The sequence below is a fragment of the Crocodylus siamensis genome, chromosome 1, assembly GCF_052110815.1.
Source record: "Crocodylus siamensis isolate JL-2025a chromosome 1, ASM5211081v1, whole genome shotgun sequence".
NCBI lineage: Eukaryota > Metazoa > Chordata > Crocodylia > Crocodylidae > Crocodylus > Crocodylus siamensis.
The window spans coordinates 196,738,714-196,758,784 of NC_143395.1; the positions used below are offsets into that span (position 1 = coordinate 196,738,714).

The following is a 20,071-nucleotide window of genomic DNA, read 5'->3' on the forward strand; positions in this document are numbered from 1 at the left end:
CAGTATGCCACTTAATAGAGAAAAGTCTGACCATTTTCAAAAGAGATGGTGACACAAAAAGAAACTTTGCTGTGAGGGAAACTGCAAGGGACGCATGCAGAGAGGCACATGTACCCGTGGGAGATCAAAGGAGGAGCTCCTGGATACAAGAGCAAAAGCAGCTCTGAGCTGCAGACAGCAGCACCCGCACACATCAATAAGCCGGGGGCTTTTATTTATTTAAAAAAATATATATGTGCGAGTTTAGCATTTTATTTGTATATTTCTTTCAGCAGCAAAGTACTTCAATAATTCTAGCCCAACTTGGATGCTTTTAAGTCTTATTGCAATTGCTTTTCTATGGGACGTATGAAAAAAACACAGACTGAAGATTCAGTTTTGTCTCAGTTTAACATGCACACTTTTTAACGGTTTTTAAGATCAAGCTTTCAAAGAATTTTGCACATGCACCTAACACTTCAAACACGTTTCTTCTGTGGGTGCAGGCTAGTATTCCTTTTCAACAGGTGTCCAGTAGAGAGGTATGTTTCCAAGCTGTGTCAAACTAAACAAAATGCTGCTAGATAGTAGATAATGCCAATATTAAAAAACGAGACTGGGTGTGCTACTGGTTAGCTGAGCACTGATTTTCACATTTATGTGAGCACATATAGTTAGGCAGGGCTAAAAAATGTGATAGAAATATGCACAGCTAGGGAAGGCAAGTTTTGGGAAAAGAAGATTTCTGTCTCAAACTGACCATGCCCTCATGTAAGGTAACTGCAGTTCTGAACATCATTTTTCCAGCAAATTATAATAAAACGAGGTCCTGGCATCTCATCTCCTAAGGTTAATGATGAGGGAAATGAATGCCTGCTTTAACCATGTACTGGACAGGCACTGGGTGAATATTACAGAGCAGAACATGAAGGACATAGAAGGTAATTGGGCCTGAATTCTTATGATTCCCCGAGAGGAACACTTATTATTGTATTGATTAGCATCCTCCTATTACCAACACAAGACAGAAGAAACATATTTATTTTCTGGCCATTCTTATAAGATTTGTTTTAAGTGCTGGAAGAATGGAGTTTTATACCTAGATTATTCTTTACTTCAAGCAAACCATGCTTATGGGGGACTTGTGCTTAATGCCATGCAGGCCTGTCTAAACTAGTTTGGATTAGAACCTAGAAAAAACCCCCACAAAGATGATTACAGGTTGCTTCAAAATAACTTTCTAAATGCTTTCTGAGTGTGCGTGAGTTTGTGGATAGGCACATGTGCACAAGTGAATGATAGTTAAGGTGTCCTTTGCTCGTTCTCCTCCTCCTCCCTCTCCTCTATCCACAGCTGAAAGACAAGTCCAGCTCTTGATTGTCTCCAGTCTCTATTGCTGAATCCTCCTTTGCTCCAACATCAACACATTCATTCTGAGCACCCTCAAAAAAGACTATTCACCCACTCTGTGCCTCCCATCACTTTCCCTACCACATCAAACACAAACATGGGCTACTTGTCCTTCACCTTTAAGGTCCTTCATAACTTAGCTTTGCCCTACCTTTCAGTTCTAATACAATACTGTGCCATCAATCCCCACTTCTGCCCTAGCAATACCAGCCTTCATCACCAATTAGCCCAATCATATCCCTCAAGCATCTTTGCACTTTCTTCCACACTGCCCCTTATAAATGGGAGTTCCCTTTAAGAAACCATAAATCCACTGACTTATCTTCCTTCAAAGCCCCCCTTAAAAACCTCATCTCTGCTGTGATGCCTACAAAACACTTGACAGTGGCTAAATAGTTGGTATGCTGCGACTGCTGCTGATTATACTAAACACGATCATTTTGTTCTTACCTTGTCTTCCCTACTTGTTAGTTAAATTCACCTGCCTCTCTTAATATGCCACTATTGTAGGCTACAGGGGAAAACAAAACATTTACGTTTTTATTGTAAGCATACAGGTCCTCATACAAAGGAGTCTTCATCCCTAGCTTACTGATTTTATTAAAATGTAAATAAATACTATGTTTATGCAATGTTTCATCACTGATAAAATATTAGCCAGTGGTGCAACACAGGGGACAAAAAATGAGAAATTTAGGAAACGTGTGATCTTTTTGGAAAGCAAATTTCTAAGAACAGCCTGAAAAGGACCTTTTTTTTGTATTCCTTATACAACTATGATCTATCTCAACACTGTCCCTTGGAAAATATTCAAAGCTTGGCAACCACAATTCCTCAGTAAAACAGGTCATCATATCTAAGACTACATCAGAGCTATTGCTAAGAACATAAAGGCTGTTATATTTTCTAGCAGAGTCATTGCCATAACAGGTATCTAATTTAAGCTGTAAAACAGCTTGGGAACTGTAAAGCAAGCTTTGGGAAAGTATAAAACACACTGATGAAAGCCAAATTCTGTACTGTTTGCTAATGCTAAAACTTCCATTCTAGTATACTACTGGTTTCATGCTCCAAAATCCCTCAATGAAATTATAACCTTATTATATGCAAAAGTTATTCTGGTACAATCCTGAGATAGAATAGCATCCAAATGCCAAGAACGGCAAAATATAGAAATAAAAATCCAGCCCCTTTCTTTCTGCACATACTCATGACAATGCTGTCTTTATTCAGGTAGTTGGGATGCTCGCTCTCAAACAGCATCATATCTTTTCAGCCTTCATTGTATGTTCCTAAGATAACAGGCAATTACTGACTAGGATATTATTAACCACATACACAAAAAGGGGCAGAGTTAAGGCTGTATATTCATTTTACTCCTCCTGCCTTTGCATTGCTTAACTCTGCTGCTTTAATGCTGTATTAGCTTAGGACCCCCCCCCCCCACAAAAAAAAGCCTTGGAAGGAGAAAATAGGGGGGGGGGTAGGAAAAACCCCTGCAAAAACTTCTACATGGAATCCTTCAACAAGGACAGGGCAGAGCAGGAATGGAGGTCATCTCCAACAGAGCACCCAAGGATCACAGATGCCCAGGACTCCTGTACAGTACAGGATCATGTATGGCAAGGTCTCTCTGCCTTCACTGGAACTGGGTTCCTTGTGCCCCTTCCTTTTATTCAAAACCACACCAACAGATCTACATTTATCAGCACCTCCTCAGCTGGTGGCTGTCCTGGCATCCTCCTTTAAAGTGGGAAAGGCTGTAAAGCTTAGAACCTTTTTAGTAGCACACTCTTATCTTCGTGGGAAAACAGAGGGCAAGCCCTTCAAGCTTTACCCTACTGATTGCCTGCCCCCTCCCCATTGGCAGATCCTGTACTCACACTGCCCAGGAAGGGGAATGCTGTTATGAAAGTGGCTAACATAATCCTCTCCTTTCCTCCACATGGGGGAGTGGAAAACTGTGCAGTGGGAGATCTCCAGTGCACATCAGAAGGATGCATTTAGAAAGGGAGTGGAAACAAGAAATACATTCACTGTTCCCTTCAACTTACTCCTATTTTTCTCCCTTGTTCCTTTTTCAGTTTGTTTCTCCTGATGCCTGGTTGGCTCTTTTCAACATTTTTTAAAAGATATTTAATTTCCATTTTCCTCCATTCTCCTCTCTTCCTGTCCCTGTAGATGTATACACCTACTGTATTTACTTGATTCCAAAACAAGGTCTCCCCCTCCATTTAACATGGAGGAACAAGTCCCTCATCTTCAAATTGAGCAAGGGGAGGGGGGGTGTCAGGGTCAGGTCAGGGTCAGGGCCAGGGCCACAGCCATTGCCTGTCCCACTCCCCACCACAACCTGCCCCCTGCAGCCCAGAGCCCAGGCCAAAGCTGCCACTGTCATTGCTGCTACCAGGCTGGGCTGGGACTAAAGCAAAGACATGCTCTGTGCCCTGGGCTAGAGCAGAGCTGGAGCCTATTGGAGCCTGCCAGAGCCAGAGGGTAAGTGACTGGGGGAGGGACAGAAGGGTAGAGGCTGCAAGAGTGGAGAGAGAGAGCAGGGGGCAGAAGCAGCAAGACAGCGGGGGGGTGGCAGGCCAGAGGCAGGCAATGTGGGGAAGGCAGGTGCCTGGGGGTGCAGGCATGGAGGGAGGCAAGTGGCACATGAGGCAAGTTCCAGCAGGGGCAGGTACACAGGGACAAGAAGCGAGAGTCAGGTTGTTTGACACCCCCTCCCACCACTGCTTTCCCCACTGCAGTAGTGTGGAGAGGAAAGGGGGTACAAATTTAAGACAACCCTCCAATAATTAGACTTTATATATGGAAAATTATAACAAACTTATTAATCTTCTGTGTATAGAATCAAATGGCGGGGGATCATCTTAAATTCAGAGTCATCTTGGATTTGGGTAAATATTTCTCAGTCTTGCTTGCTTACTGCCCCTCCAAGCACATCAACCCCTCACTCCTTCTGTATGCCTGTGCCCTCTATTACAAACAGCAGCTGTCTTTTTCTCCAGCCAAAACCTCTTCACTGCAACCCCATCCTCTCTACATGCAACTGGTGTGGAAGCACTGAAGGAGGTCTTTGTGGTAGGGCTAATTGGCATCCTGGGGATTGTGAAAGGCTACGGATGGGATTCAGTGCTGCTCCTCAGGGCATGCCCATTTTCTTGCAAGGAAAGGTGGAAGGAGGGTAAGCTGCTGAAGGAAGATGCAGAGGACAGCAGCAACAGCTGTCCTCAAACAATGGTGCTCCCTTCTTGCTCATTATGCAATTGATGTTAAGGATGCTGCATGTCAGCCCCACAGTTTGCATGCCAACATCAGTTTATAAGCTAACAAGCCGAGGCATTTATACAGGGGGAAAATGAACAGTACATATTTTGTGACGGATTAAAAAGAAGTCTAGAGGTTTAAAACGGGTATGTATATTGACCAGTCATTCATTTCGTACCAAGATAATGGTAAATAAACTGCTTTAGACTGCCCCAGAATGCTTGCATCACTGCAGATGTAATACAGGAGACAATTACTTTTCTACCATAAGCAGGGTAATGTGACTTGCACTAACTGTTTTCCGAGGGAGAAATAGGAATCCATACACCTTGCAAAAAGGGAATGATGAGCATTAGAGTATGGCAAAGCATACTGATTAGGGGTGGGGGGACAACTTTTTTTGGCAGGCATGGTACAAATTAGCCCTGTACCCTTCCAATCCCTTTGCTACATATGTTCTGCTTTCTGTTCCCTCCTCTATGCTCCCTGCCCAATTTCCTGCTCTGGTTTCTGCCTCCTGCTCTGTGCTTCCTGCCTGATTTCCTGCTCTGCTTTCTACTTCTTGCCCTATCTGCTGCCATGCTGGCTGTCCCCTTCCTGATCTGCTGTATGCCACACATACAGGCTGTCTGTGGCACTGATTAAGACAACAGTATAAATCAGAGAACAGCTATACTGAACAGCTATAACAAAAAAGAGTATGACATCATTACTATATGTTGATTTTGGAATAAGAGATTTAATTTTATTCTTTATTTCACTTCCCTAAAAATATAACCTCTTGTAAATTAATCTGTAGACTAATTCAACATGCACTGAAGGAGGAAGATTCACAGCAATGATGAGCTCTGACTTAAAAATAGCAGGCAAGGGACTGCAACCTTTCATAACTATTCTTTAGGTACACATTAAGAGTGTTCCTCAGTCTTCTGCTGTGGCTGCTGGACTATTCAATGAATTCTTACTAGTGCTGCTTTTAGACATTCTTTTTGAAATGTGTATTTACATACAATGAGGAAACAGCTAACTGTACATACAGTCAAAACCCACCATCAACTATGGAGGGTTTTGGGTCAAGCCTGCTGATTGCTCCCAGACAACTAGCCTTTATGACTGGCCTCTGGGAAAGAGCTGTATGCAAGTAAAAAGGAAAAATAAGAAAAGCAGAGTAAATTCCAAGTGTGGCAGTGTTCCAGAGGCATATCAACCACTGGTTCCCAGTATCAAAAGAATGGTGGGGCAGAACTAACTTCTTCTAAAAGTCCTGACCTAACATCAGTGCTATCCATTAACCATTGCAAACAAATGTCTGAGCCCAGGAGTTTGGTACATATAAACCTATTATCTATGTGTGCATTTACCCAACCAGAATATCCAGAGTAGGCTGTGAAGTTATAACTGAGGCATCCTGATCAAACTGGACCTTTAAGTTTAAACTGGGGCATTCATAACAAAAGGCAAACATTCTAACAGCTCAACCATGGTTTGTAAGCCAATGACATGGGCTTCTGTAAGTCCATTTCCCTCCATATTATTCCCCCGATTCAGCATTCTAATCTAAAATGCTGGTAATAATTTTAAAAATCCCCATGCTTTTCAACAAATTGATTTCCCAGTTTGCATCTGTCAAAGTATCCTCTTTATGAAGACTTATCATATTCTGTTCTTAACAAAATGGATGCAATATTTTCCTTAAATAATCATCAGTTCCAGGAAAAATACCACACAGTTAAAAACAAACCATGATGAATACACAGTACTGAGCGGCAGAAATTATCTTTGACATACTGTACTAGTACAAAAACTGGAAAAAGATGTATGAGTATGCTATGTGCTTTCAACTTTATGACATATGTTCCAAAGTCTATTTCAGTAGAGTCAGAAGCACAAGGACACCAGTTAAAGAAAATATAACGATCATGCCCCCACTGTGAGGGAAAATGTAGTTTCTTACTTATAATTCTCTGCAAAAAAAATGATAAGCAAGTTCCTACTATACCTGCAATATACATATTTCTCCTGTTCATTTTTTAATATTCCAGCTAAAAGGAACATGTAGAATTTTTGCATGTTAAGCACTGCTTCTATCCATTCACACACACACACACACACACACACACACACACACACACACAAACTGAATGAGTCTAAGTGCTATGGGGGGGAAAAAAGTGTCTGTTGGGATTAAATTATGGCCATACAGACCATTTTTGAGTGTTTGACATTGCAATCTGAACTATGTTCTTTTCAATGGTGTGCACGTGCCTCCATTAATGTGTGCATCTGCGCACATGCAATTTCCTGTTCTTTTAAGCAGGCAAACTAAAATAAATCCAAATCCCAGCATGTGGCATCATACTGACACCTGCATGGTTCATCATCAAATCAGAATCTTCAGATCTACCTCACAGATCTCCGCTACTCAAGCTAAGGAAATGTCTGGCAGGAGTTTATCATCTTCTCTCTGGACAAGCAATAAAGGAAGATGACATGCGCACACTGCCAGTTGAAAGCAGAGGAATCATGAAACTTGAGGATCCAAATGCCGGAGGGGTGTGCCAAGCAGTCACAGACCTATTGATCAATCCAGACCAACTTCCACTCTTTTGCCTAGTCCTCCCCAAACTGTGTCTTCATGGAAGAGAGGCACATTCACAATATAAAAGGACACTTCCTTGATGTATTTCACAGGATCATAAGAAAGTCAGGCTGGAAGGGACCTTGCAAGATCAGGTAGTCCAGCTCCCTGCTCAAGGTAGGACTATCCCTGACTAAACCACCCAAGTCAAGTATCTTTTCTAATGTGCTCTTGAAAACTTCCAAGGATGGAGAATCTCGTTTCTCTAAGTAGCCTGTTCCAATGCTTGCCCATCCTTATAGTATGAAAGTTCCTCCTAATCTCAGATCTAAATAGTCTCTGCTGCATTGCCCCTAATCCTGTTCCCTACAGCAACAGACAAGAGCCCATCTCCATCCTCTCTATAATCATCCTTCAGGTATTTAAAGACCGTGATCACATCTCCCCTCAATCTTCCCCTTGGTCAGGTGTGAACTGCGCCTTGGTGAATCCATGCTTGCTGCTCCTGAGTGCTTCAAAATGGATTTCTTGAGGACCTGCTCCATGACCTTCCTTCTTCTCTTTCTTGAAGATGGGCACTATATTTGCCCCTTTTCCAGTCATCTGAGTCTTTACTCAATGTCCACAAGTTCTCAAGACCCAGCTCCCAAATATGGGGAGCTCTAGAGTTTCTCAATGATATAGCTATAAAAAATTTTTAGCGCGACAAAGCAGCATATTTTTCCAAAATGCATTCTCAAAAATGGCAGAATCATTCTGGCCTTATATTAAAGATAGAAGAAAAAAAAAATCTCACAGCATGGAAATTTCTACCCAAACTGTTACATTTTGGCAAATTATAAAGCAAAGTGAAAATAAAGTTTTAGGATGGAAAATGGTAGGCTACCTTGAGAGAGTAATTTATGCCACATGTAGAGGCAGTGTTATCTAGTGGACAAAGTGCTGTACTCAGTTGAGGATACTGATGTTCTACTTCAGACTGCCCCTGGCCTAGCAGGTGACCTTAGGCAGGTTGCTTCAATTCCATGCCTCATCCTTGTCATCTGTGAAATGTAGATAAATATTACTCAACTACTTTGTAAAATACTGCAACAAAGGTAATCATGGCTGACTAACACAAATCTTTTTCTTGAATAAGATGCCAGTATTCTGGACAATGGGAATGCAGTAGATCCAACCACCCGAACTTCTATATAGCCTCTCTTATGGTGTCACATGGGAAATTGAATTGGAAAGGGTGGGGATTTGTGTGAAAACTGTAAGATGGTGAAGGAAGAGGGGAAAAGGGAAACACGAGTTTGCGTTTGAAAGGAGAATAATCATGCTAGAGGGAGATTACTAGTGGAGTTTAAAGAACTGTTTTAGGATTGACCTTTAGTATTTTCAGTAATGGCACAAAAAGTAGGGATATGCTAATGACACCAAGTTGAGAGGCATTATCAGTACCAAGGAAAATGAGATCCTTATAAAGAAACACTTGGATGTTCTTAAGAAATGGAGTATTACTAATGGGACAAAAATTGAGTAGTCAAAAGCGAAAGGGCCTCCATTTAGAGAATTACAACTGTAACTTCTGGTGTAAACTGAGACCTCATCAGCTGGAAACAAATAAGGAGACAGACTGTGGTATACTGATTGATCAGAGCATGATAATGAACCACCCTTGTGATGCAGCCAAAAAAATGGTAAATTAAATGGTAAGAAATATCAGGTAAAGCATTTACAGTAGAGACAGAGAAGTATTAACATTGGGGAGATCACATCTGGAATACTACATATAGTCCTTGTGATCCATCTTCATGGGAGATGAATTCAAACAAAATGGGATGCAGAGAAGATCAACTAGAGGAAAGGACACCTATCAGATGAAAGGAGACTAAAAGAAAACTGAATGCTGAAAATGGGTATGACTATTTTCTATAAATAAATCAGAGAGAAAAAATGCACTTTGTTTCTATGAGCTTTGTCCACATACCAATCTCTGCTTGAGACACCCAAATGAGATTCCACTCACAAAGAATCTCTATGATACAATTACCTTTCTCCTCTCATTGTATGCTTTTATCAACAATAAAAGTCAGCAATTCTGGTGTTTCAATTGTCACCAGACTTCAAAGTTAACAATTTCTTGAAATTAATTATGAAGAAAAATGTAATGCTGCAAATTTCACAAGTCAGCTTATCCTAATGAAGTTATTATTTATATTATAGTAAATATTAATAAATGGTCCAAGGAACATAAAATAAAAGATGGTCTCTAGTCAGAGGAACTCAGACACTGAGTTGTAATGTTTCACCATTACAACTGCTACCAATTATTGCACTTTCAAGTAGTTTCCAAAGAACTGTTAAGACAAGCATTAATTACCCTAAAAATTGCTACGGGTGACCTTCCCAGTGGGTACTTGTATTCTACTGACTTTGTCAGCAGATCTGAAGGCTGTCAACCTTGGACCATTTTATAAGAACTCAATTCCATTTCTATAAAGATACATATAACATCAAATAAGCAAGGTTACAGGTAAATAATTTTCCCTTTTCAAAAATATACTGTAATCTCAGAATTCACTTTCTGGAGAAAAAATAGTTGAAAAATCTTAGAATTAGAACACTAGTTAAACTCTGAAATCAACGATGTCCAAAGGCACCTACATGCTCAATAAAACAAACTGAAAGTATTCTTGATTTAAGGAAGAGAGGAATGAGATCTCACTATAATCAGAAGCATTAGCAGTCAAATGCTAAAATAACATACTCCTTTGAAGAGCAAAACACATTAAAACCTTCAAAAAATGCTAACAGGCAGGGAAGAAAAACTCTAGAAAGATGATTTTAAAAGTTCAGCATCACATGAGGCTCCAAACACAAACACTCGCCCGGAAGTCACAACTAACAGTATATCCAAAGTTTCTTCTATGTAGCAGGAAGAACAATTGCCTCACACAGATTCTGAATGGAAACTTTTGGGATGCTGGCTGCCAAAGTTTGTTCACATTAGATGACACAGATATGACCATCCTACTGCAGGCCTACCAGATCAAAACAATAAGAGGTCAGAGTCAGACAGTCATTTACACGTGAACCGTTTTATAACAGTGGTTCCTAATAAACAGATGTCAAATCAAGTGAAAAAGTTGAGTAAATTTATTAATGCCTTTATTAATACACTCTAAGTGGAGCTGCAAGAACCTTTTAACTTCAAGTTCAAAAGGGACTTCTCCAAGGAAGATATGTAGGCTTGAGAAAAGTGTTGACAGGGCAACTGGCTCATTAAAGGTGACCTTAAAAGGAAAACAGAATTGGATTCATGCCCTTTCATGTTTCTTTATGATGTACAAATGTGGCCTAAGTTTTCTTCATGTGTATTTTTATATTAGGAGGTCAAGTTTGGCCTGCTATTTTTTTCACAAAGACTATAAAGAGACCTGGAGAACAGAAAGACATTGAAATTCAAATATGCCAAACAAGTGGAACTTGATGACTGGAACAGATGGGTCTTTTTTTTCTCTTCAAACTCCTTATACCTTGGTTAACATCTATTTAAGTCTAAGACGTGAACACATTGTAGGAAGAGAGGCTACTATCTTTGCTAAAGATTTAACATTTCTCACTCTTCAGTAAGAGCTGCAGATAGCTCCTAAGATATAAATGAGTCTTTCAAACAGTAAAACCAAACAATGGATTTGATAATCTAGTACAACCAAACAATGAATTTGACAGTCTTTGTATTTCACACCTTTGGTATGCTTCACAAAGAACCAAAAATCCCAGCATCTAAGTTCAAGATTTTAAGAGTTCAGCTGATCCGCCTTTGGGCTATAGCTGCCTTGACAAAACACTTGTGTGGGGTGCAGGAGATAAAACTGGAAGCATCTCCAGACTAAATTTTCCCCACTGATAGCAAGGACAAGGGGAGAGAGATAAGGTGTTTTTCAACACTCCTCCATCAAACTCAAGAAAGAAGGGACGGATAGTCATAGCAATCCTGCTTGAAATGGGCATTTCATGCAGACACTTGTCAATCTTAAGAACATACATAAGAACTGCCATTTCCTGGGTCAGACCACATGCCCATCTTGCCCAATATCCTGTGTCACACAGCGGCAGAGAGTGGATGCTGAAAGGGAGAGTGAACAGGGTTTAACCAGAGATTTTTCCACTGTTCCAGTCTCCCTTGCAGCATCCAGCATTTAAGATCTAGGATCCTGGAAGTTCCGACTCAGAAGTTGTACCCTTAACTCCATGCTCAATAGCTACTGTGATGCACATTTCCTCCAAGAATTTGTCCAATCCCTTTTTGAATCTGCCTAAACTGTCAGCTTCCACAGCATCTGGCGGCAATGAGTTCCACACTTCTAATACAAGCTGGGTGAAAAAGAGAACCCCAGGATTGGCTGTTTACAGAGACACACAGCTAGGGAACCTGCCTTAACCCTTTCTTTTTTATGTTCTTGTGACAAAGTATTTAGCAGAATTTGCAGATTTTGTTGGAATCTGACAGGCCACACTGTGAGTACTTCTGCTATAGCCTCAGAACTTGTGACCTCTGGGCTATCAACTATGTGCCTTAGTGCCCGGCCTGTGCTCTGACCTGGTGCATATCTCCAAATGGGGAAACCTAGGGTTTCCCCATTTGCAGAGATATTCCTCAGGTCTGGGTGCAGCACCAAGATAGGCAACAAGGGAAACCCCTGCTGAGAAATTCCCAGGGCATGCTTCTGCAAATGGGGGAACCTGAGCAGGTACTCCTGGGCTTTCAAGGGAATGGCCTGGCATACCCCAGGAATGGGAATACCTGAGGCATGCAGAATCGAGTCCCTTAGGCCCTGGAAGCCCCTGCCCAGGGCAGCTGGAGAATGAGGGCATCTCCAGGCTGCCTGTACTTGCCCACCTTAAAGCAAACAGATGCAAAAAAGTGACACAAAGTCATATTGCAGACACAAATTTTGGGCATTTGTGGCACAACAACGTGCATTGATATGTTTGGTTGGCCTTTGTGTCTTCATAAAGCATTTTATGGTGGCTCAAAGGTGACGTCCCTTAGGGTGCTACACTTAAAAAGTGGTATTTGTGCATGACTTCCAGCACCCATGATTGTACTCAACTCCAAAACAGCATCTACAGCTCTCATACTCAGCTTCCTGCCACATTCATACTTCTTGAAGCCATAGGGCAGCTTTTCTTCCTCATTTATGGGTGACAAATGAGGAAGAAAACATTCTGGAGCAAAAGAATGAAAACAGAACTATTTGGGAGTATATATGTTGACCCTGGATACATTAAACTTAACATCAGTAGGAATAGCATAAATAGGAAAACAGTGACAAAGGCAAACAATAACAATTTTAAGAAGTTTGTCTGTGCCCAAAACAGACTTCTCACCAAAAAGCGCCAAATTAAAAGACTAATCTGGGCATCAAGTATGCTCAGTGTTACAGGGCCAAAAAGCTAAAAGTATATAAAAGCATATGTGGAAAGACAAGTGAACAACAGGTACTTTTCTAAAAGACTATCATCAAGGTGGTCAGAAAACCCACAGAGGGTAATGGAAATTGGTAGCAGATTGTGGCTTAAAGATGAACAGCACATCAACGAAGTAACATAGCTTTCAAACAGTACATGAAAATCTCTTACGCTTAGAGACAAGTACAAGTTGCTGAAATCATGCTGGAACTGAAGTACAAAACAAGGTAGCAAACAGAATGATCTGAATTTAAACATAATTAATTCTCCCCCCCACACCATTTAGGTCATTAAAATGTTGATTATGTAAAGTTTCTGACATTTCTAACAAAACAAGAAGAGTTAACAGTTGTACTTCCACTGAGTCTAACGTGGCTAATGATCAGTGAGAAATATATGGATGAAGGAGGTTGGATGCTTGCACTAAGAGATATATTCTTTGCAGCCTGTATTTGTAGCAGAGCAGCCTGATCTTTAACCTAGCCAGTACCCCCTGGAGTGCAGAGTGCTAATACTTCCATTCTGCCCTTCTTTCTGCAGAATCCAGCAGAATGCAAAAATTGAGGCCTTAATTAGGACAACCTTTTAATGGGAAGGTAGTCAGAGGACACCTGTACCCAAGTGGAATCTACTGTACAAAAACCATTTAAAATCTCATGACCTTAGGAAAGCATAGATGTAGCTTAAGATTTAAAAAAAAAATAAGCTAAAGAGTTCACTCAAAGGTTATTTAACTACTAAGATCCAAGTTTAGCATGGTTTCCTTGTTCTCCCTGAAGAATTACTATTGATGTCATTACCTGGGGAAGATCAACACTCCTTAAATTCTGGGTGCATCTACATGAGATTTAATGCACAGTAAACTAATTCTGTGTGCTATCACAGAAAAAACTGTGCTAATGCGCAACAGAATTAATCTACTACACATTAAGTGTCAAAGACCATGCACCATTGCTACTGCGCAATTATGTAATACAGGTTTCCCTTGCTTTATGCTGTACATGCATTCCTGGAAAACAGCACATAACTCAAATTCACATAAAGGGAATCCACTTTACAATGTAACAAATAGGGATATGTTCCAAGACCCTGACTGTACTGACCCATGAACTGCTCTCAGAGCAGCTGCAGCTCCAGAAGCATGGGCACCAGCTGCCCTGAGCAGCGGCTGTGGGCGCTGCTGCCAGGCAACTTCAGGGCTCACAGCTCTTTGGGTGTTGTGCGGACAGGGCCAGATCAGCCCAGACTGGGCTGCAGGAGCCAGTGCTGCAGAGGAGTTTGGTGGGAGGCTGTCCCTGGGCTAGGGACTTCACAGCAGTGCCAACCCCATGCTGCAGCACTGGCGCGGGGGTATGGCCCCCCCCCAAAGCCCCTGGACAAGCTGCCCAGGCTCTGATTGTCCCACCACCTGGCCCAGTCAAGGCCCCACTCACTGCAGCCTCTGCCCCTGCCTGTGCCTCACGCCCTCCCTTACCATGGAGGTCTCGATCTTTAGGCTCCCCCCAAACCCTCTCCCCCACAGACTTACCTGCCAGGAAGAAGTGGGGTGCATGAGCCCACAGTGCACCGCACAAAGCAGCTGACTGCGGGCTTCCACCACACCAATCACATAAGAGTTAATTTACCTCGTATATAACAAATTTTTGGTATAAAAAGGCTCATTGCATAAGAGCGAATTCGTGCATACAGAACCCGCATAAAGCAAGGGGAACCTATACCTATTAAAAGTACTAAACGTAATGTGCCATAGCAACGGCACATTAATGCAAGTGTAGACATGTCCTTTTAGGGCTTAAAAGTAAACCAGGAACTCGAATCCTTATAGTTAAAAACAAACAAACAAACAACAAAAAAACCTGCACTATCTTCAGATTAATTTTTGAAATGCATCTGCCATTTGAAGCTACATGTTTACTCTATAAGAAGAACTATTTAAACAAAAACAAATATACAAATCTGTTTATATGCAAGGCAAACCACATGTTAAAAAACAAACTGAGACTGGAGAACACAAAAGGGAAAATGTCACATGATAAAATGGTACACATCAATTTTTTTTCCCATAAAAAAAAGAAAGTATCTGTCTAGGTAAAAACTCTGGAATGAAAGTAGCCAATTTTTATATTTGCTCTCTAAACTGGGTTCCCAAAAACAAATCTGGAAAAAAGGTGTTCATGAATTGTTCTAATAATACTTTAAAAAAAAATTACAGAAAACAGAACCCCACGAATAAATACTACACACGCAGATGCCTTAGCACCTCTATGTCATGGCGTATACACCTGCATGAATATTTAGCCAGATATTTGAATTTATAATGAAGCAGTCAACCACTTTTACAAAAAGGAGTTAGTAGCAAATTGAGACTCATTACAAAAATAGAGTTCTGTCCTGAATGCTAATACATGCTACTGATACTTTTAGAAAGTAGCATTTCCCAGGTTCCATCTAAACAAGCATAATACATCTGCTACAGGGAGATCTTAACAGGTCTTGATAAAACCTTATTGCTAAAATTTTTAAATTATCAGCCAGCTTTTGTAATGGAGGCACAAGCACAGCTTCCTGTCTAGCACAGTTTTTTCTGCTCTTATTCTAATGATACACATTCAATTACTACAGAAAAGAAAAGAATCAAATCAGAAACATCTGTAGTTTGCCATATAATTACTGGATCTTCCCCATGGAGACTGACCTTTGTAACACCGATACTAAGACCTGAAAGGCTAAATGACAGAGGATATTCACATGGTTTAAATGTATAACATGATTATAAGGAATTAAATAGGCACTGTTATTTTCCATCTTGGTTTATGTTAACGTAAGCTTGTACTTTATGATCTTATGTTTAATCTTTGTGCTCAGTATGTAGTAGCTGAATTTACTCACTATTAGTGGGATTCACAAACCACTAAAATGCAATGTTTTGATTATATAATAAAGTCGAATACTGTATTTGAGGTTATTATGCAGCCATTACTTTTACCTGTAATAGGAATCTTTTCTACCAAGCTTTCTTCCTTGCTCTCATCTTCACACCAGCTTGTGATTTCTGTATGTGAACACACAATAATGAAACATATTTCAAAGTCACAATGATCAGACTGGTTTGTTTTCTTTTAAGCCCTATTCCCTTTAATATTTCACTTTTGTTATCTCTTGTTTATTGATCTAAACTGTCCATTACAGTTCTTAAAAGAGGAGCCTACTGTGAACTTTAGTTATATATGATGTTACTGTGTCTCTGTGCAGCTCCAGAGAAACCAGTGACCTAACCAAATATCTTAAATTATTTAAGTCCCAATGAGATTTAACAAACAAAAAACACAAACAAATTGTGACTCTATATCTTGCTTAATAGTTTGACAGCAATATTATAGATTATACCAAGCCTGAAAAATTAATTAGTTTAAATCAAAGTATTTATCTCCCTTGGGGATAAAAGTAGCATGAATTTAGGAGACCTAAATCAGTTTGTTTACAGTTATCTACTGTGTGTAGAGCATGCATCCTAATTGCCTGTCCCTTCTTAGACTTTGATATAAAAAATGTTCTGAAAGCATACTGAGAAAGTTACCATCTTCTAGTCATGGAAATGGGATAACTTCTGGTACTTACTTTACATAACAAAATTAACCTGATTTTCCCCAAACATATCAACTTTCTAATTTTGGAAATACAATGCATGACCTCCTTGGTATGAATTTTTTACTTTCAAAAATAAAAAACAAAAGTGTATTTTACCCATGTATATAAAGAATACTTAATTTTTACAGGGCATATGTATGTTTTACAAATGATAGGTGCATATTTTTTTTATATACATATTTATTTATATTTATGATGGCTATTAAGTATATGCAAATACAGGAGTACATACACGCACACAATCTGTGTACAAAAACACACACACTTAATAGTCACCATTGTGCTTACATTTCCAATTTACATTTAAAACAGAAAAAAACCCAGAAACCTAATCACAATAAGAAACATTCATTTTTTAAAAAAATGAACAGCAAAAATAATTACTCCTAGTAGATGTTTGAGAAGGTTCTATTGCTCATAAAAAAATGTAAAATATATGTTTTAAACCTGAGTTGCATACATAGCTTCCTACAGACTGCCATGCTACATTTTATAAAATATAACTGGAGACAGAAAATGACAATAACTATGAATGCATTTTTTCTTGTGGACAGACCTTTTAACATTAGTTACCTTGCTCCCTTGTACCAATGTTGTCAAGCCACAGAGCATGTTTTGCTTGCTTTATTTCACCATTGTCATTCTGAATTGATGGCAAGCTGTAAGATGATTCATTACTATGAATAGATGACCTATCTTCACACTCTTCTGGAAAGATCTCTCTCAATAACGGTGTAGCCTACAGCATTAAAAAATACAAATAAAAATCACTGCAGCCCCATTATCGTTAGTCTCAGAGCAAAAATATTTTCACCAAAGAGTGAGTTAATTTTAACTTAACAATGTAATCGTTTCCCAGGATACTGGCTGCTAGATACCGAATTACCTCCAAATAAAATTAGTTAGCTTACTTCATAGTTTAATTAAATTGTGAATGGGTACTTACAAGAATTTTTTAGCAATACATTTTCCAGAAATCATCTGTATTTTCTTACCTCTGAGTTATCAATCAGAAAGAAAATGCAATATGATATCTTATATGCCATCAATAAACAAAACAGCTTTTAAAGTATTTCCCCACCTCCACTTTGGATGGCAGGCCATTCATAGGATGAGTTAACTTGAATGATTAAGAATGATTACTGATTAAAATCACGCACAACTCAGAGTACTTGGAATTGAACAGCCTTATCCAAAAGCCCACTGAAATTAACAGGATTCTTCCCACTAATTTCAACCGGGTTTTGGACCAGGCTCAACTACATAGCTCTAATAGTCTAATTCATGGGTCAGTAACCTAGAAACCTTTCCGGCGCATCAAATCCAGGCCGCAAAATTATAAGATTCAGCCTGTGGTGGCATGGGGGATCAGCAGCACACAACTCAACCTGGCACATCCCCCTTCTCCACACTGGGAGGTGCTGCAGCACCCCCTTCTGCAGCCCTTCTTGCTCTCTCCCTCACATTAGCCCTCCACTACCAACAAGCACAGCGGGAGCTGCTTACCATTGCCAGTGGGGGCAGGAGTCTGGGTTGCAAGCAACTAGCCCCCTACTCTAAAAGACTGCCATCGCCTGGTCTAATTATTCAATAAATGAAGCAACCTCCGAGGACCTAGAATAGTGTCTCAGGGAAATAATCATATGATTATATTATATATTTACTTGAAAGAATACAATGGCTCCCACTGGAAGCACACAGGGCTCATAGGTAAATATTATTCACATACTTTTTTAAAATACCTTATTTATTCATCTAGACTAGAATGGTAGTTTTTGAGTTTTAAAGGGAATCGCTTTCACTGTTTTTTTTTTAGTTAACCTCATCTACAGGACTCCTATACATAAAACCAATCAAAACGAGCCAACACACACACACAAAATAAGTTAACCCTTTCTTTAAACATTAAAATATGTATTATAGTCTGGGCTGTGAAATATTTTTATTGTTGAAAAGATAGACTCGTTCCCAATTGGAAGTTCATCCCTGGTTTCAAGCAATTCATCAGATACAATATATGAGTGCTACTTGCAACCACTTTACGCTACTAAAGCAGGCATATAATATTACCCACATGTGAAAATATTAAATGAAAATTAAACACTGTGTTTATAGTTCAGAATCAAGATAAAATGGGATGAGTTCCCATCAGGTATCTTCCAATAAGACCTCTGAGGGTACTAAGGGCTGAAACCTGGACCACCAAGAAACAGCCTGACAGACCTGACAGTTGTTGAGGGCCACAAAGGTGGCCCTGCCCCTTGACAGATGCCCCGCCCCCTGGTTGCCATCTTGGGACTGGAAGTCCCACCCCTAACCCCTGACCTTTGGCACCAGAAGTCCCTCCCCTTACCTTCCAGAGTACTCCTTTTGGGAGGGGAGGGTTGCCATCTTGGAACCAGAAAAAAAACCAAATCATATACAGTAAAGCTGAGTTATCCAGCACCTTACAAGCTGGCATGTTCTGCTAACTGGCATGCCAGCTTGTAAGGGAAAAGTAAAACCGGAAGTGCCCACCATGGAGCCCTCATGCTGGGGGAAAGCAGCCTGCGCTGCCAAGTCCCCATGGCCCGGGGCATAGGAGCCTGCACAGGTCCCCCCTCCCTGTCCCTTGGGGCCCACACAAGGGGTGGCCTGAACAGGCAAAGATGCCTGTTCAGGCTGCTCAGTTAAACGGCATGTTTTGTTATCTGGCACCCTCCATTCCCCGTGGGTGCCAAATACCAAAGCTTTTACTGTAGTATAAGTCAAACACTTACTGTAACATATTTTAATTTTACTAGAAAAAATATTTTGTGATTTGTTTGCATAGTGTATATAGATATGATTGCATCATAACTCAAAAATGTGGGGTGTGGTTGGGGATTGGTGTGTGTGTGTATGGTTGGGTGGGGGGGCATAGGGTATGTTGGAGGGGTGTATATGAGGGGGTTGTTGAAGCAAGGTGTGGATGGCATGGGCTTGTGGGGTGTCAGGGAAGGTGGGGGGAGAGGTGTGGGAACCCTCCCATGGCCCCTGCCACCAGCAGCAGCAGTAGCAGGTGACATCAGCAGCAGCAGGTGGCAGGCACTCAGGGCCCTTGCAAACACTACTGCCCAATGACACATGGCTCCAGCCAGCATTGCACATGGTGGTAAGGAGCACAGCCAGGCCAGCCTACCTCTATTCCACAAGGCTTCCTGAGGTGCATGTGCAGCTCTCAGTGCTCGTGCACTACTGGGGGAAGTCCTGTGCAATGGAGCTGAGTGCTTTCCCACTCCCTGCCACGGAGGTCCCAGGACACTACCAGAAGTGGAGGGAAGTCCCCCCCCCCCCACTTCCCAGCAGAGTCCTGGGATCTGGGGTGGGGAAGACAGTCGGCTCCATCACGTGGGCTTCCCCTGGTGATGCATGAGTGCCAGGAGCTGCATGTGTACTGCGGGGATAGAAGCGGCTTTGTCTGGCTGTGCTAATTGCCACCAAAAGCAGCACTGGCTGGAGCTGCGAATGCCATTACCGGTGGGAGCTGTGCACCATGGAGGGGTGGAGGAGTGTGTGTGTGGGCTCCAAACACCCCTCCACACTCCCTCCCACCCCTCCACTCTCCCTTACGCCCACACACTGCCCACCCAAACTCCATGCTCCTGCTGCCCCCCCAGGTGCGGGCTCTGCACTCCCGCTAACCCCAGCCCCATGCTCCCGCTCAGGTGCAGCTCCCTCTTCCCCTGCCCCCACTGCTTC

The 20,071-nt window shown here is 41.2% G+C and overlaps 1 protein-coding gene across 4 annotated transcripts in view; it reads right to left on the reverse strand.

Annotated features, from left to right (window-relative positions):
• The window catches only part of KIZ (kizuna centrosomal protein), a 124,267-nt gene that overhangs the window by 15,450 nt on the left and 88,746 nt on the right, over positions 1-20,071 (reverse strand). For all 4 annotated transcript variants that reach the window (XM_090051932.1, XM_090051941.1, XM_090051956.1 and 1 more), the window contains 2 exons: positions 16,925-17,090; positions 15,690-15,755 (listed from right to left, as the gene is read on the reverse strand). In XM_090051932.1, coding sequence (XP_089908058.1) covers positions 15,690-15,755; positions 16,925-17,090 — 232 coding nt within the window. The remainder of the gene's footprint in view (positions 1-15,689; positions 15,756-16,924; positions 17,091-20,071) is intronic.